Raw genomic sequence first — 16,909 nt, 5'->3', positions numbered from 1 at the left:
CAACCATTGTTACACACAGTATTTGTGTGAAAATTTAAAATGAAGCTTAATGAAAATTTCAAAATAAAACCTTGAATATTTCTCTCAGGCCTGTCAGAAAAACTAACTTCTTCAAGCATTTATAATTAAGTCTCTCCTTGTGTGTCACACTGACATGACAGTTGACCTCCTCTTTAGAACTACAATTCCTGAAGGTTAGAACTACAACATGGCTGAACACTCAGTGCCTACAGAAGAGGTCATAGGTGAATATAAAAACTACAACATGGTGGAACTGTCAGTAACTACTGAGGAGGACTGAGCTGCTCTTTAGAACTACAATTCCTGAAGGTTAGAACTACAACATGGCGGAACACTCAGTGCCTACAAAAGAGGTCAGAGCTGATTGTCAGAACTACAACATGGCGGAACTGTCAGTTACTACTGAGGAGGAATGAGCTGGCCTTTAGAATTATATTGTGTTTGGACTTTTTATAACTGATTTCAAATGGTTGTGTAACAATCATTTGTTACACACAGGATTAGCGTGGTAATTTTAAATTAAGTTGAATTAAAATTTCAAAATAAAAGCCCTGACATACTTTTATATTATGGAATTGCTCTCTTGGGGATTATGTGACTTTTTTAAAAACAAAACCACTGTTACTCTTCGGATTATTTTGGACAGTTAAAATGAAGCTTACTGAAAATTTCAAAATAAAAGCCTTAAGATTCCTTTCTGGCTCATGCATATTTTAGGCAAATGGCTGCCTCAAACTGATAGAATTAAGTCTCCCCCTGTCTGACTCACAGCTGGCAGAGGATCCATTACCATGGCAACGGAACACAAAGGGGCCAGCTGATTAGGACTACAAAAACGCATCACTGTAGTTCTAACTATGGCAGAACTCAGAGAAAAAAGCTGGAGTTTAGAACTGCTTGTGTTTTGGGCCTTTTATAACTATTTTTAATCAACCATTGTTACACATGGAATTAGTGTGGAAATTTTAAATTAACTTTAAAAAAATTTCAAAATAAAAGCCTTGACAATTTTTACATTAAATAAGTGCTCTTTTGACCATTATATGTCTGATTTAACCAAATCACTGTTATACATGGGATTACATTGACCATTTAAAATTAAACATTCTGAACATTTTAAAATAAAAGCCTTAAGATTCGGCCGTGGCTAATGCAGCGCCGCGGGCGCTGCAATGATATTAGCTTGCATTATCTTTTCCTCTCAAGTTAGGGCACTGTCTTGCACAGCAAGGCAGTGCATTAGCATTAGCACAAACATTAGCATTTCTCTGTTCCCACCAGTGCACTGCCGCAGGCAGTGCAATAAGATTATCCTGCATAATCTTTTCCACTCAGGTTAGGGCTCTGCCTTGCGCAGCAAGGCAGAGCATTAGCATTAGCCTTTTACCTTGCATGAGATATTACCTATTTCCCTTTCTTATTACCCATATTTAGTATACTGAATGCAGTAAGTCATGCTTGTGACTCTCCACATTGTATTGATGACATTGCAGCTTTCTTTAGCATGGATGCTAATGTTTAGCATCAGAACGCTGGATCCAAATCGACGGGCACACTTTGGCAGGCCCCGGTTAAATTTCTTCAGGAATTTTCTAGTTCAGAGGGTAATGTTTGGATGCAGAATAAGATCAAGCTTTTCTCATGTCCATTGATTAAATCCTTTTTTACCCCCAAAATTATCAAAGTACTCTCAGATATTCATGTACATGTGGAAACAACTGATATATTTACCTGCTGTATTTCAATGGTGTTTCAGAAACAAATGTTAACTATCATTCTATGCCATACAAATACATATTTTTTAACATAAAATCCACAATTCATCAAGAAATTAAAAATAATTCATGTCTATATGCTGAATCATATCATTATATTTTCTTGTACCCAGAAATTATACAGGTTTATTGATGGTTTTACAAACACAAAAAGCAAAAAGATTTAAAAATTAATCACCCCTAAAAATATATTCATGTCTTCTGAACATATTTCCCTTTAGAGATCAGTTGGTTCTTGGTGATGTTTCTCTAGGGACTCGCTGTTGTGACGACCACTTGACCGCTGCTCAGGAGGCGAAGACTTATGGTTGAAGGCAGCCCTTTCTCAATCAGTTTGGTTTTAATCTGCAGAAGAAAAGACAGGTTGCCACCAAGACTCAATGAGCTCAATCGAAACTGCTTCTGAAAAATCCCAGTTATTTCCCAGTTGAGCTGTTCACGTCAAGAAGCAAAAATACCACACAGGTTCAGAGGAGGAAGACGGTTAAGACGTTACGGGAAAATCAGCCCAACCTGTTTGGCTGAAACTGCTTCCTTATCATTTGTACTCAACAGGGTTACTAACCAGAGCTAAGATGTAATCAGAATTATCCTCCATCGACAGCGTTGTGGAGATCATCATGTTCAGAGCGATAATATATTCTAGAAACAGAAAGAATTAACTTTATTATCAGGGATAGTAAAATATAATTAACTTTGTGACAGAAACTGCAAAACGCCTGACTTACGAGGTCCTGGAGCAGAGGTTGTTACGTTTGCTTTGGTTGAAGCCAGGGTGGTGGGGGATGGTGTAGTAGTTGTAGTTGTAGTTGGAGCTGTAACTGCTACACTTTGGGGAATGGTTTGGTTTGATACAATGATGTTTGGTGTAGTTGTAGTTGGAGCTACAGAGGGTTGCATAGTTGTTTGGTTTGTGAGGATTGGTGTGGTTGTAGTTGTAGTTGGAGCTGTAAATGCAGTATTTTGGAGGATGGTTTGGTTTGATACGATGACATTTGGTGTAGTTGGAGTCGTTGGGCCTGCAAATAGAAAACCAGTTTTGTTTTAACTTGGGAAAGAAGAAAACCACCACTTCACTTTAAAACATGAACGACAACGGAGAAATCTACTCACTGTTTCCAGCTGTCACAATGACGCACCGAAGGTCAGAGTATAACAAGGTGTTCAAGTAACTGTGGAAGTAATTTAAAACAAAAGCTTTATTATTATATTTTCATAAAAATGTGTAAGGCTTGTAAGAATTACCATTGTAAGGATTATTAAGGAAACAAAGTAAGTTAATGTATTATAGGGTGTGGGGGTTAGGGTTACGGGTTAGGGTTAGGGTCAGGGTAGGGTTAGGGTTGGGGTCAGGGTAGGGTTAGGGTAGGTGTCAGTGCCCATCTCCAGCAAGACATTTTGGACAAGAGGCGATGTCACCATGGGGACATAGTAAACAACCACATTCATACCTAAGGAGAATTTAGAGAGACCAGTTAACCTGACAGTCCTGTTTTTGGACTGTGGGAGGAAGCCGGAGTACCCAGAAAGAATCCGTCATGCACAGGGAGAACATTCAAACTCCATTCACAAAAACCCCGGGAAATAATCTGCCAGTGCAACTAGATCTTTTTCATCAATACGGACCAAGAAATTACCGACTTAAATAAAGCTCCTATTTCTTGCTGAAAAGTTACTTGTAAATTAGTTTAGACTTATTTCAAACATACCAAGATATTTGAACTAGAAAGCGGATCAAAAATACTTAGTAGAATTTTGTGTTTTTGGAGAAGAAGTGGAAGAGCTTTCGATTTAAGATGTTTGCTCTGGTAATTGTGAAAAGGCATTGATTAATTAGCTGATTTTCAACATGATCAACTGATCATGATCCAGCAGCACTGGACACATTTACAGCACTGGTTAGTATGAAAAGGGAAACATATCACAGTCATAAGGTAAAAGTAATTGAAGATTCATCTAAAGAGACACTGACTTTGCCTGGACAACGAAACAGATGGGGTGGCTCTGTCCATCTTCACTGGCAGATGGCGTCCAGGTCAGAGAGAAGCTTCCCGATCCTAAAGAAGTCTTCACCGCGTTGTTCGGTCCGCTGAACAGGAGGCCGGTGATGCTTTCACCAAACAGACACAAACAGATTGGTTTGGATAAGTTTTTATCAGATTATTATCTAAACGATCTGGAGAGTCAGGTGGTTTTCTCATACTGTATCCAGGAGGAACTATCGCATGTTTTTCTTGTGTTTTTGTAAACATTCATGCGTCTGTGATCCAACAGATAAAACCAAATTCCTGACTCTGTCAAGCTGGAATCCAGTTTGTCAAGTTTTGTAACATTCATAAACTTCAGACTGAAGGTTTGGAGGAAAAACCAACTCAGGTCAAGTATTTTACAGCAACTTCAGGTTGGGTTAGGGTTAGGGTTACTAGCATGTATTTAGTTCATAATTAGACTTTGCTGTTTTTATTAAGTTTCCCCAGAATAAAACTTGGAAAAACAAAAGAAGGGCTTCGTTTTTGGGTCGAGTCGTTTGCATATCTTGTCAGTGACCTGCAGCCGTTAAAGAGGACAATGTTACTTTGAAGAAAGCAAATCCTAAGCAGCAAACTGTCTAAATTTACGTAAAGTGACTCTTTGAACCAGATTTATTCTCTTGAAATGCACTCCAATGATCCAGGATCTAAACTTGAAATGTGTCTTGATTTCACTTACTTAGACTGAGTCGCCTCAGCGCTGATGTTGATTACCACAGCTTGACCAGCGGGGCTGTAGAGCTGAGCTCGGTTCTCTGGAGTTGGAGGCAGAAACCTGGGCAGATAGGCGCCTTCTGCACAGGACGGTACTGGTGGACCCACTGAAGACACAACAGAAAGAGAAAGTGAACCGAGATGTCACAGCACCTTGCAAACAATTACATTTTTTTCACTATCAGGGAATTAAAATGTCACTTCAGAAAATCAATCTGCAACTTTTATGTTCAACTCTTTGCAGCTCAACTTTATTTCCTGCATTATTCAGTGTATGAATATTAAATTCCCTGCACTAAATGTCTATCTTAAAGATATTGTATCCAAACTTTACATGAGTGAGGATCTGTAAGTTGACCTTTAAACCCCAGAGCATCTGTTCATCGCTATAAAACAAGATGGCGTCAGTGTGGTCTTGTACCTTTCAAAACAAACTGCAGAGGAATCTTGCTGATGGCATCATTGGTGGTTTTCACCTCCTGTGAGCCGTTAGTTTGAGTCAGAATTATGCTCTGTTTGGGAAAATCCTCGATCACCAACTGGACGGCGTATGGAAGCTCAGTACTGCTGTTGGTTGGGCTGAATGACAGAGAACAGGTCTATAACGACAGAAAAGAGACAAAAACATGAGGAAATACTTTATATTTTATAATTGTTAGCTCTATTGGTTCATCACATCAAGTTTAAATACGTTCAATAATTAGCTGTGCACTTATTCCAATGATTTTGTACATTTCTAAAACTATAATCACATAGATAGACCTTATATACAAACATAATAATCACATTTTCATTTATTTATCAAATGGAAGCAGTGAACTGAAAACTCTTGAACTCATATTAATTATTGATTATAAAGCAGGAGTTTAAGTTGTTTGTGTATTTATTTTTTATATACAACTATTCTGGTCAAATGCCATAATTACAGGAATTTCATTGTAAAATTACAGGTAAAATATTTTTACTTTTATGGTTAGGAAGAAAAAGTCGCCATAAAGTCACTGGAGCTTTCATGGTTAAAAACGATTCAGTGTTTCACTGTGAAGGAAAATGTTTTTCCAAAAGTAAACAAGGAAACTTAACAAATGACTGTAACAAACCAAATAAACACCAATGTTTGAAACTAAAATGTCCATAAATGAAATAATAATTTAATTTTGTAACTTAAAAAACTGTCTTTGAGACAGGATGTCTCACTCTGCAAAAAATGAATTCCAGTGAACAATAATATTTTGCAGGAAAACCTAATTATACTTTTAGATTATGTAGGAATTGTTTGCCCAATGCAAACCTAAATTTGATTGAACACATATATTTATTTTTGGTTTAAGACCAAAGAATCTCCATTAAAGGTTTGTAAAAGTTTATCAACAAGTGAAAAATTTGTTAGATAATGTTTCCCAGATGGAATATAATATCATTACTCTGAGAAAAGTTTCATTTTAAAATGCAAAGACCTTTAATCATAAATGTGTAAAATTATTATAAGATTATTAAAATCTTCTCCAACTGTTTGGATCTCCAGTAAATGTGACCTTGTTACTTACGGATGAGACGCTGAGGACAGACGGCGGTGTACACGGGTTGCACTCTGAAGCCAATGTGTTCCCATATCTGCATCTCACTTCGTCTCCATCAGGGTCAAAGGCCAATAAATCTATGTTTTTGGCACAGTTTGAAGGGATTCTGGGAGAGAAAAACATCCATATTAATATCACAAACCTTAATTTGTGGCTCAGTTTTTGTCATGCAGTCGGAAAGTTTGCCTCCAGACTCGTAGCACCAAGTTGGCGACTGATCTGCATGTGATCTATTGAATATGACTTAAACATCAATTTTTCATGGGTTTAATGAAGCATCCATTTCTTGTCCTTTGTACCTCAAAGCAGGGAGGATGGTGGTCTGTGGGGATGTGTTGGGTTTTCCGAGGTCCGATCGGTTCCTCATTTCAACGGCAGTCACAGCTCTCCAGGATACAATACGATTTTGTATACTATCGATCCAGTTTCCTCCAGCAAACCTGCAGTGGAGATTATTGAACAAGTTTCATACATAGCAAGAGCTAATTCAGATCCACAAAACCTGGGAAAAAGCTGTGAAAATAGGTTTTTAGATTTGATTGATTCTCAGTGATATTTTTAAAGTGGAGGACTCACACAGTCTGAAATCCAGTGTTGTTGTGGAGCAGATGAGTTATCGCTCCTTCTCTCTGACACCATTCACCGCTTACTTCCTCAACCACAGACAAATTGAGTGTTTGGGTTTGTGCTCCACAGTTGCCACTACATTGCCACGTATCCAAATATGAGCATGTAGCAAAATTCAACTTATAGCGAAGGATCACCTGTGGATTTAAAGAAAACACATTTTAAGTACAATAATAAATACTAAAAGCTTATTAAAAAATTTGCCAAAGTAATTTGTCTTACAGAGACTGAACCGTCTGCAAAAGTTTCTTGTGGGTAGTAGGTCATCATGGTGCCCAGGAAATGAGTGGCTTGTGAAGCGCTGACCAGCAGCAGCAGCAGCAGCAACGAGGAGAGCAACATGGTGAAGGAGTCGACGTCTCTTCACAAATGCTGGGAGACAACAGAGACAACGGAGACAAAGGACATTTATACCCGCCTCTGTTTCCTTTGGGACTCGACCCAAAAACGGTGGAATGTTGTTGAACATGTGGGTAAAGTCAGTAAAAGCAGGAAATCACCTGGTATGTGAACATTTGTTGGAACTCCCCATGAATCTTATCAGATACACATGAAGGTCATCTTTCATTCTGCATTTAATGTTAAAAAAAAACAAAACTATCATTCATAATTAAAATAAAGCTGTTTTTGTCTTCTTTTTTCGATTCATAGGTTAAATTATTTTAATTTCATTTAGATCTAGTGAAAGAGAGTGCAGGTTCTATCGCACTTAAAGATAAAATCCTTTTGAGTTTTTATGTAAATCTCTGAGATGCATGTCTTTCTGCATGAATGATTCAATGTACGTTTAGAACATGGCTCAGAAAAATCTTCCCTTGCAAAAATAAAAACCTCTTTCCAAAGCTTCTCATGCACCACTAAAATATATTTTCACTCTGGTGTTTTAGTGAAAGGCTAAATTTAGATGTCAGGGATAGGAAACAATTAGGTTATAGAAGAAAAATATATTTTCCATTTACAAAGAAATACATTGAGGTGAAAAACTATTTGAGCATCAGTAAAATATTGATTTCCAGTTTGTTCATGTACAATACACACAGAAGAACATAAATCTGTGCAAACCAGCACATTTTGTTATCATCTAATTGCGCTAAATGGCTGCTACTACCAAGGCTGAATTATGCATTAAAATTTCACATAAGAAACAAAATCAATATAAAGACATGAAAATGTTGGGTATTTAGCCTATCATGTCTTTAATTTATTTACATCATGAGAGGCGTTTACATGCATTCTTTAGAAATATTAAAAATTGTTCCAGGTTGAGAAACAGAGAAAAAAAACAGATGACAAAAACCATTTAATCCACCAACTTTCTAACATTCAGTAAAAACCTTTACTAGGCAACTTTAAGGAATCCACAGAAAAATTGATTAGACAACCAGAAATAAAATGTAATCATCCACATTATATCCACGTGAGGTTTATAAATAAACAAGTTAAATGCATGTGTAGAAATCAAATAAAATATAGTGAACCATATAGAGACAGGAGATGAAACAGCGAAGCTGCATTAAACCCATTTAATTTTTCCAGAGTTCAGCAACATTCTGACTTTTGGCCGCTAGGGGGCAGCAGTTGTCATTTCCAGCGCACCGTTTCTCCGGATGGTTAGGATTATGTTTTGTGGTAATCCTTTATCAGTCAGTTCATTCTTAATCTGTTAAAGAAACAAAAGTTTACTTATAATTCAGATAAGTTTGGATTATGCAGATTATTCTCTTTTTTTTCATCAAACTGAAACTCAGAAATTATCTCATCAGTTTTTGTCACAGAGTTTCAGCATAAAGTAACTTTAAGTATCTTCTGAATGCTGCACAACCATGCAGTATGTTTTGTTCATTTTTACAAATAGACCTGAGTTGCTGAATTAATAATAATTAAACATATTTTTGCACATTTTGCATTTGTACATTCATTTTATGTGTTGTTTTTATGTTCAGTTTAGGAAAAAACATTGTTTTCCTTAAGCTTAAACATTTTTGTTTCACAGTAAAACACTTATTCCAACCATAATTTTTAACCATAATATTATCAATGCCATCAAACTTTTGGCAACTACAGCTGCTTTGACCATAAGTTTACTTGTTTTTGTGTTTTTTTTTTTCCACTGTACAATTAAACAACAACAACAACAACATAATAATATTAATAATAATAATAATAATAATAATAATAATAATAATAATAATAATAATAATAATAATAATAAAAAGAATAGTTTTTGATGTAAGAGCTATTTCTCTGAACATTATGTGAAATCTACATTCTTTTACTATTTTACATTCAGATCATGTTCAACCTGCACTATTAACTAAAACCATGTAAAACTTGCAGACGGTTGTTGTTGCTCGAGTGAAAGTCCAATAATTTACGCACCATTTGCAGGATTGTGTTGTAGTCGTTCTCCAGTGAAAGTGTCGTTGAGATCTTTGCATTCAAAGCAATAACATAATCTAGAAAAAAAAACATGGAATCAATACAATGATCGATCAAAAAATAGCTTAATTTATGTCAATTATTCAACTTCAACATCTGACACATTTTTAAAAATGGAATTAATTTATACAGATTTATTGCAAATAGAGTGATCTAATTTCATCATCAAAATAAGGGTTTTTCTAATTATCATGATCTGGATTATAAATAATAATGTTCATTTCTATAACGCAATAATTAGTTGTTTTTTTATAGCTGTCTTCGTTATTACAGGAGAACCTTTTTATTCCAAATTTTTTATTTCATTTATTGTCTAAAATACTTAATTTTGGGTTTTCATCATCTGTAGGCCATGATCATCAAAATGACAGTAAAGCGTTAAAATATTTTAGTTTGCATATCATGAATCTTTAAAATCTATTAACTTTTTCTGATTGTCAGATTCTTTTAGTTGTACCTATAAACACATTATGATTGTAAAACTGCATGACAAACGTTGGTCCTACTTACATGGTCCTGGATCCGACGTGCTTGTAGGCGGCGGAGTTGTTGTTGCATTGGTCTGAGGTGATGGCGGCACGATTGGTGGGACTACTGGAAAAACAACTGTAGTTGTGGATACAGTCGATGTTGGTGTGGTTGTAGTTGTAGTTGTGGATACAGTCGATGTTGGTGTGGCTGTAGTTGTAGTTGGGAATACGGTTGATGTTAAGACGGCTGTAGTTGTAGTTGGGGATACGGTTGTTGTTGGTGTGGTTGTAGTTGTAGTTGGGGATACGGTTGTTGTTGGTGTAGCTGTAGTTGTAGTTGGGGATACGGTTGTTGTTGGTGTGGCTGTAGTTGTAGTTGGGGATACGGTTGTTGTTGGTGTGGCTGTAGTTGTAGTTGGGGATACGGTTGATGTTAAGATGGCTGTAGTTGTAGTTGGGGATACAGTCGATGTTGGTGCGGCTGTAGTTGTAGTTGGGAATACGGTTGTTGTTGGTGTGGCTGTAGTTGTAGTTGGGGATACGGTTGATGTTAGGACGGCTGTAGTTGTAGTTGGGGATACGGTTGATGTTAAGATGGCTGTAGTTGTAGTTGGGGATACAGTCGATGTTGGTGCGGCTGTAGTTGTAGAATACGGTTGTTGTTGGTGTGGCTGTAGTTGTAGTTGGGAATACGGTTGATGTTAGGACGGCTGTAGTTGTAGTTGGGGATACGGTTGATGTTAAGATGGCTGTAGTTGTAGTTGGGGATACAGTCGATGTTGGTGTGGTTGTAGTTGTAGTTGGAGCAAGATGTTAGCATCAATGTCATTAGCAGTGCAAAAAAAGGATTGATTTATGAATAATAGGAAATGATAAAAAATTGTACTCACGGGTTCCAACTTTTACAGTGACGCATCTGAGGTCAGACTGATACACGGATGAAGCGAAGCTGTGGAAATAATTTAGTTTGGTAGCTTCATTGTTATGAAATTAGAGCCTTTATTTTAACTTAGTTAAGTCTAAAACCAAACATTTTTATATACACATTTGAAAGCTATATATTTGTCATACCCAAAAAGATTAATTTGCATGAATTTAAATGACTACTTGGCCTTCATTCACTCTTAGCCAGGTTTTAGCTTCTGAGATTTGGTTAAATGTTTTCTCTACAATGAGCTGATTGTGTCTATGGTTGTTTATTCTGCTTTGCCCTGTGATGAACTGGAGTCCCAAGCAGGAAACAAACCCACCTGAAACCACATCCTGCATCTGTTTGAAGAGAACAAACTTACCTCGACTGGACAACAAAGCAGATGGGATGGCTTTCTCCGCTCTCAACATTAGATGGCGTCCATGTCAAGGTGAAGTTTCCCAGCGCCTGTGAGTTTTTCATCACATTATGGGGACCGCTGAACAGGAGACCAGAGATCCTTTGGGAAACAAAACATTAAGATGTTTTCAGGTGATAAACCCAGTGCTTTCCAATCTAAACTCTATTGTTTTGCTGCTGCCTACGTGGATTGAGCGGCCTCTGCTCTAATGCTGATTTCTAGTGTTTGATTGACGGAGGTGAGGATCTGGGCTCCATGGGCCGGAGTCGGAGAAAGAAATCTGGGCAGATAGACTCCTTCAGAGCAGGACGGCACAGCAGGATCCACTAGAACAGCAAAGGAAAGCAAGAAATTTAACCCTGCTGATATAATTTAGGATGAAAAGCCTGATATTTATACATAACAATGTAACTACCTGCAAACTCAACCAACTTCTCAATGCTACATTTGACTTTTAAACGACTCCTAATGACTGTAAAACCCTGAAATCTGAAAATAGTGTTGGACCTTTCAAAACAAACTGGACTGGGATTTTGCTGATGGCTTCGTTGGTCGTCTTCTGCACCAAGGAGCCGTCGGGTTGAAGCAGATTTATGTTCTGCCTGGGGAAGTCCTCCATGACCAGCTGCACTGCGTACGGCCCTTCGTTGCTGCTGTTCGTTGGACTGAATGACAGAGTGCAGGACTGCAAGAGACAGAAAAGACCAACGTGAAGCGATCTGGTGTCAAAATCAGTAAACTTGGACTGATTTTTTTGTGGCCCCCAACTGCTTTTCAAAAATGATACAAATTTGATGGAGGCTTTTAATTTGTAATCAGGGTGAAAATTGTTACTTTCTTGTTGGTAACCAGTATTTGTCTCATTATAAACAAATTTTAACAAAAGCTAAAACCAAATTTCATCAGAGACTTTTAATGAAAAGCCAACTTTGCTGCACCCAAATCAGCTTTTATTCTTTCTTGAACTTGGCTCAATATTGCAAATGATTTGGAAGAAAGCGACCAAATCTTGTTCTTATTAATGAAAATTAATTTATTCACTTCAGCCCAAATGGAACTGAAAATTAGATGTCTTTCATTTTACTATAGCAAACATGCTAAATTAAAGTAGTAAATTTATGACAATTTTCAGAGATCTTTTAGAAATTTCTAAAACAAACAAGGAAATTTGACTGAAAAAAAAATATAAATAAAAGTTTTTAGATTAATATCAGAATTTTTCCACAATTTCCTTTTAATTTATGCATTTACATTTTTTTAGTAAATGTAAAAGTTTGCGTCTCTTCCTACATATATTTGCCAGGTATTTTGAAAGTGCCTATAAAAAGAAAACAACGCAGAGTGTTTTGTGAATTTAGGAGCCGTACTTACAGACGAGAGGTTGAGGACGGACGGAGGCGTGCACGGGTTGCACTCTGCAGCTGCCGTAATCCCGTTTCTGCATTTGACCTCGTCTCCATCAGGGTCAAACGCCAACAAGCTGATGTTCCTCGGACAGTTTGAAGGAATCCTGAAAGTGCAGAAATAAAAAGCCACACCCAGACTCCTCCTTAAAGTGCTTATTAAACGTGGCCTAACTTGTTCTTTAGAGCTTTTATTTTCGTCAGGACATTAATGTGATTCATGTGTTAATCTTCTCTTTAGGAAACAATGTGGTTCGGACACTATCATGAACTTTCCTGCCATTGTTAAATCTTTTTTTGGAAACCACCCTCTCAACGAAAACACATGACTCACAATGAAATACCTGTAGCAAGTCCTTTCTTGCTACAAATTGTGCAGACTTAACACACTGCAAAAACTCAAAATCCTACCAAGTCTAGTTTCTACTGCAGATATCTGAGTACACTTGAAATAAAAGTAGCAAACAAATAACATTAAAACAAAAATAAATGAGCTTGTTTAAAGTCGATAATACCCCAATATTGATGAAAGACTGAAATTATTTCTGGATATTTTCCTGTTTCTATTCTATAAACTGCTAATGAAGCAAAAAGGTTTTCATCAATATTATGGAACTAATTGACTTAAAACAACTGTCTATATCTTAATGACAAGTCACTTCTAAGTTAGTTTTTTCTTAAGTGTTTTAAGATATTTGCACCAGAAACTGGACTGAAGCTATGTAAACGTATGTAAACATTTGGCACGGTTTTGTGTTTTTGAAGTGTAATGTCCACATGTATGAAACTTTTGCTCCATTTTTGAACCAGTTTAAGGTTCATGGACCTCCTCTTTGCGCCACTCTCGTGCAAAAACGAAGATTCACGCAGATTTAAATGCAAACATTGCAACGTAGAAGGTACATTTAAAGTGCAATTAATCTGAAAAAGTGAATCCTGCAGCTTCACCTCAGAGCGGGGAGGATGGTGGTGACTGGTGAGGTGTTGATTTGGTTACTATCAGACCGGAAACTCAGCTCTGCGTCAGTCACGGCTCTCCAGGACACGATGCTGTTTATGATTCCAGTTATCCAGTTTTCACCCTCCAACCTGCAGGGGGAGCCATCGAGAAGCTGAACATGAGAGCGCTGACCTGATGATTAGTTAATTTTAGTTAATTATTACAGCATACTTTTACTTTTAATTAAGAAATATTATTTTGAAGTATCGAAACTCTTACTTGAGTAAAATTTCTTGATATTTCACCCAATGCAAGTTATTTTACTTAAAGATCAAACGTCTTTTGGACAAAAATGAGAGAGATCTACAATTAATGTTAAAGTGACACCTCTTGTTTGTAGACAAGCTTTGTTGTTCATGCTATTTTCTATCTGCTGAGACTTTTGTGTTGTTTAGAGATCAAGTAAATATTCTGTAAATATAATATCTCGCTCCTATCCTGACTTTACCCTGTTTCAGCATGCAGATGAAACCAGCTTTGAATAAAAACACAAATACAAAACCAGACCAAACTTTTCTTCTTTTAAATAAATCAAAATGACCTAAATCACTTCAACTTGCAAAGTGCCACAACAATAAGAGAAAGAAGGAGTTTATATGCAGAACAATTACTGTCTCTTTCAACAATGAGGATAATGAGGCTCCAGAAACTTTTGGTAGGCCGAATGAGACGTTTAAGTTAATTAGAGTCACACCTGTGGATGTTCGTTGAGGCTACACCTGGAACTCTGCTCTCACGTTTCACACGATGTGAGAGTAAAAAGAAATCAGCCAAGATAATTGTGCAAATTACTGAAGGTGCCAAACAATTATATGAAGTGTTGACATGATGGGAATGTCCGACCATCAGCTGTCCTGTACCTCAGCGAGGAGGAAGCCATTGCTCCAAAAGAAACATCAAAAGTCAGAATGTAGTTTGCAAATACACAGACGGACAAATAAATTCATTTTTTCCAACATCTGCTGTGGTCTGATGGCTCTAAGGTGGAACAGTTTGATTATAAACACCATCATTATGTTTGGAGGAAAAATGGGGATCCTTGTACAGTCTTAACAGTGAAGTGAAGGGGAGGCAGCGTCATGCTGTGGGACAATAATAACCTTCAGCATGCAGCCAGAGCGGTTACAAAGTGGCTTCAGGACAACGTAGCTTGATGTGGCCGACACAAAGCTCTGATCTCAGTCCTATGGAGACGTTGTGGGTTGAAGCAACTCTAAGAACTTCTGGAAATTTAACCTTTGACCTAAACGTTGGAGAACGTCACAGACAACTAGTCCTGATTTTCACCAAAAGATCTACTCACCAAGGTTTCTGTGTTTATTTGGCGTATGTAAACATTTGGTTTTCACTTTATATATTTATTATGTATTTTATGTTTCAGTTTTCTAAGTTTAATATTGAAAAATAAATATTTGCAAAGTGTTTCAGGTTCGGTACACTGAAAAAACACAAAATCTTACCAAGTCAATTCGATACATCCTTTTTTGTGCAAATTTCACTTAAAATAAGACAAAACTAACTTATAAATATCTTTTCAGCAAAATATAAAGGATTGTTTTATGTAAGTAATTCCTCAAATTTGATGAAGAAGTTTTAGTTCCACTGGCAGATTATTTCTCTTATAACAAGACATTTTATGTTATAAATTAAATAATGTACAGATCAGAACAAGTTCTAGAATGTTATCATCAACATTGAGGATTTAAGTTCATTTTTCTTGCTGAAATGTTATTGAAAGTCAGTTTTGTCTCATTTTGAGTGAGAAAATATAGATCAAAAATACTTGATAAGATTTTGTATTTTTGCAGTGTAACTTTACTTTTTTCTTTTCATCTTAGTTTTTAAAATGTCACAATTTGTTCAAACTTTACATTCTTTGTCTACATCAATTGATAGTAAATAAACGTTGAAGTGACATCAGAACCAAAACGTGACTCACAACAGCTGAAACGGAGCGGTGCCGGCCACCAGGCGGGTCATGACCCCTTCTCTCTGACACCATTCCCCTGGGCTTTCATCAACAACGTTCAGCTCAACATCCGCCGTCTCGCTGCCGCAGTTGCCGGTGCAACTCCACGTGTCGTTGGCCGTACAAGCAACGAAGCTCAGCTTGTAGCGAACGTTCACCTGCAGGTTGAGGACAAAAGGTGTGAAGGGAAGTTAAAGTTTGAAGGTTACTTTTGGGGAATCTCGTCTTACCAAGAGAGATCCATCGGTTGTCATTTCCTTTGGGTAGTAGGTCGTCACGGTGCCGTAATAATGGACGGCTCGTGATCCGCAGACCAGAAGCAGCAGCAACACGGAGAGCAACATGTTGACAATGAGATCCACACTTTCAGAGTCAGCCTCTCCTTTCTTCTGTTCATTCTCGTTAAAATAAGTAAAGGTGTGGTTTCTATTCAAAGAACGTGGGATTAACTATGCAGCAGAACAGGACGTACAGAACCCAATGGGTCTAATTAAACTAAACTGCAAAAATATAAAATCTTTCCAAGTATTTTTTGATCTAGTCTATTGGGAAAATATCTCGGGAAACTTGAAATAATATGAAACTAACTTCAGCAAGACATAGGAGCTTCTTTTAAGTCAATTATTTACTAAGGCCGACGGATTATTTCACTTATAAATGGAGAAAAATGTGAATTAATTTGCTGGTGGAACTAAAACTTTTCCAACATTATTAAGGAATTATTGACTTAAAACAAGTACCAATTTCTTATTGAAAAGTTACTTTTAATTTAGTTGTATCTTATTTATTTATTTGTATTAGAAACTAGACAAAAATACTTTTTAAGATTTTGTGTTTTTGCAGTGCAAAGATGAAGGAATTGATTAATTTCTCGCTCTTATTTCTTATTGTCATTCACTGCATTTAGAAAAGTTTCTGCAGAGAGTTTTCTTTGATTGCTCGCGTTTTCTGTTTCTTTGTCAGCAACTTGATAACTTCGTACAAATCGTCATGCAGTACAGGTAACAAATAAAGTTTGATCCACTGAAAAAGGGATGAATAAATAAAAATTAAGTGCACTGTCGGGCTCCTTTTACATAAATTACTGCTGCAATGGTACTTTACTCAAGAGTAAAAATACTTCATAATACAAGTAAAAATAAGAAGTAAAAATACTCCTTAAAAAGTTACTAAATAAACATAATTGAATAAACCAACTACATCCCTTCATCTACCAACATGGACACATTTTTTCACCTGAGCACCAAATCAAGGCTGAATGGATGAAATGATCTGAATTATTTTTAGATTTTATATTAGTTGCTTCCACTAATTTTCTTCTTTTGTGAATATTTGACGTCAAAACATATAAATGTTTGAAGTCCTGCCTTCAAATGCCAGTTAAATCTGACATCGTCGCCTCGCAACACATTTTACTTTAGTCACATAAACAATACCAAGCTTTCAAGGTGGATGCTTTTACTTTCTGTTTATCAAAATTAATATTTAAATAGATACAAAGGAAAAGAAAACGAAATAAAAAACGATGACGTCAGTAAAATCTGTCCTGA

General features: G+C 36.6%; 2 protein-coding genes across 3 annotated transcripts; both read right to left on the bottom strand.

Annotated features, from left to right (window-relative positions):
* Window positions 1–1,620: 1,620 nt before the first annotated feature.
* LOC129379886 (mucin-2-like) lies at window positions 1,621–7,616 on the bottom strand. The gene is made up of 12 exons (XM_055060825.1): window positions 7,248–7,616; window positions 6,970–7,119; window positions 6,697–6,884; window positions 6,420–6,560; window positions 6,088–6,226; window positions 4,962–5,139; window positions 4,506–4,647; window positions 3,769–3,906; window positions 2,910–2,968; window positions 2,525–2,815; window positions 2,362–2,438; window positions 1,621–2,141 (listed from the first exon to the last, which is right to left on the bottom strand). Exons 2-12 carry the CDS (start codon window positions 7,087–7,089, stop codon window positions 2,046–2,048), a joined length of 1,569 nt encoding a protein of 522 aa, XP_054916800.1. The 5' UTR covers window positions 7,090–7,119; window positions 7,248–7,616; the 3' UTR covers window positions 1,621–2,045.
* Window positions 7,617–7,728: 112 nt separating this feature from the next.
* Window positions 7,729–16,017, bottom strand: LOC129379884 (mucin-2-like). 2 transcript variants are annotated; one of them, XM_055060823.1, is made up of 11 exons: window positions 15,590–16,017; window positions 15,330–15,517; window positions 13,339–13,479; window positions 12,359–12,497; window positions 11,495–11,672; window positions 11,172–11,313; window positions 10,949–11,086; window positions 10,547–10,605; window positions 9,697–9,780; window positions 9,127–9,203; window positions 7,729–8,407 (listed from the first exon to the last, which is right to left on the bottom strand). In XM_055060823.1, the coding sequence occupies exons 1-11, from the start codon at window positions 15,701–15,703 to the stop codon at window positions 8,312–8,314; spliced, it is 1,356 nt and encodes a 451-aa protein (XP_054916798.1). In that variant the 5' UTR covers window positions 15,704–16,017; the 3' UTR covers window positions 7,729–8,311. The 2 variants fall into 2 exon arrangements, with proteins under 2 accessions (XP_054916798.1, XP_054916797.1); XM_055060822.1 differs by having other exon boundaries at window positions 9,697–10,215; window positions 15,590–16,011.
* Between the last annotated feature and the right edge of the window lie 892 nt (window positions 16,018–16,909).

Source organism: Poeciliopsis prolifica, unplaced genomic scaffold, assembly GCF_027474105.1.
Source record: "Poeciliopsis prolifica strain line A6 unplaced genomic scaffold, Auburn_PproV2 SCAFFOLD062, whole genome shotgun sequence".
Taxonomy (NCBI): domain Eukaryota; kingdom Metazoa; phylum Chordata; class Actinopteri; order Cyprinodontiformes; family Poeciliidae; genus Poeciliopsis; species Poeciliopsis prolifica.
Note: the sequence above shows the minus strand (reverse complement) of the source record. Positions and strands in the feature narration are given on the sequence as shown.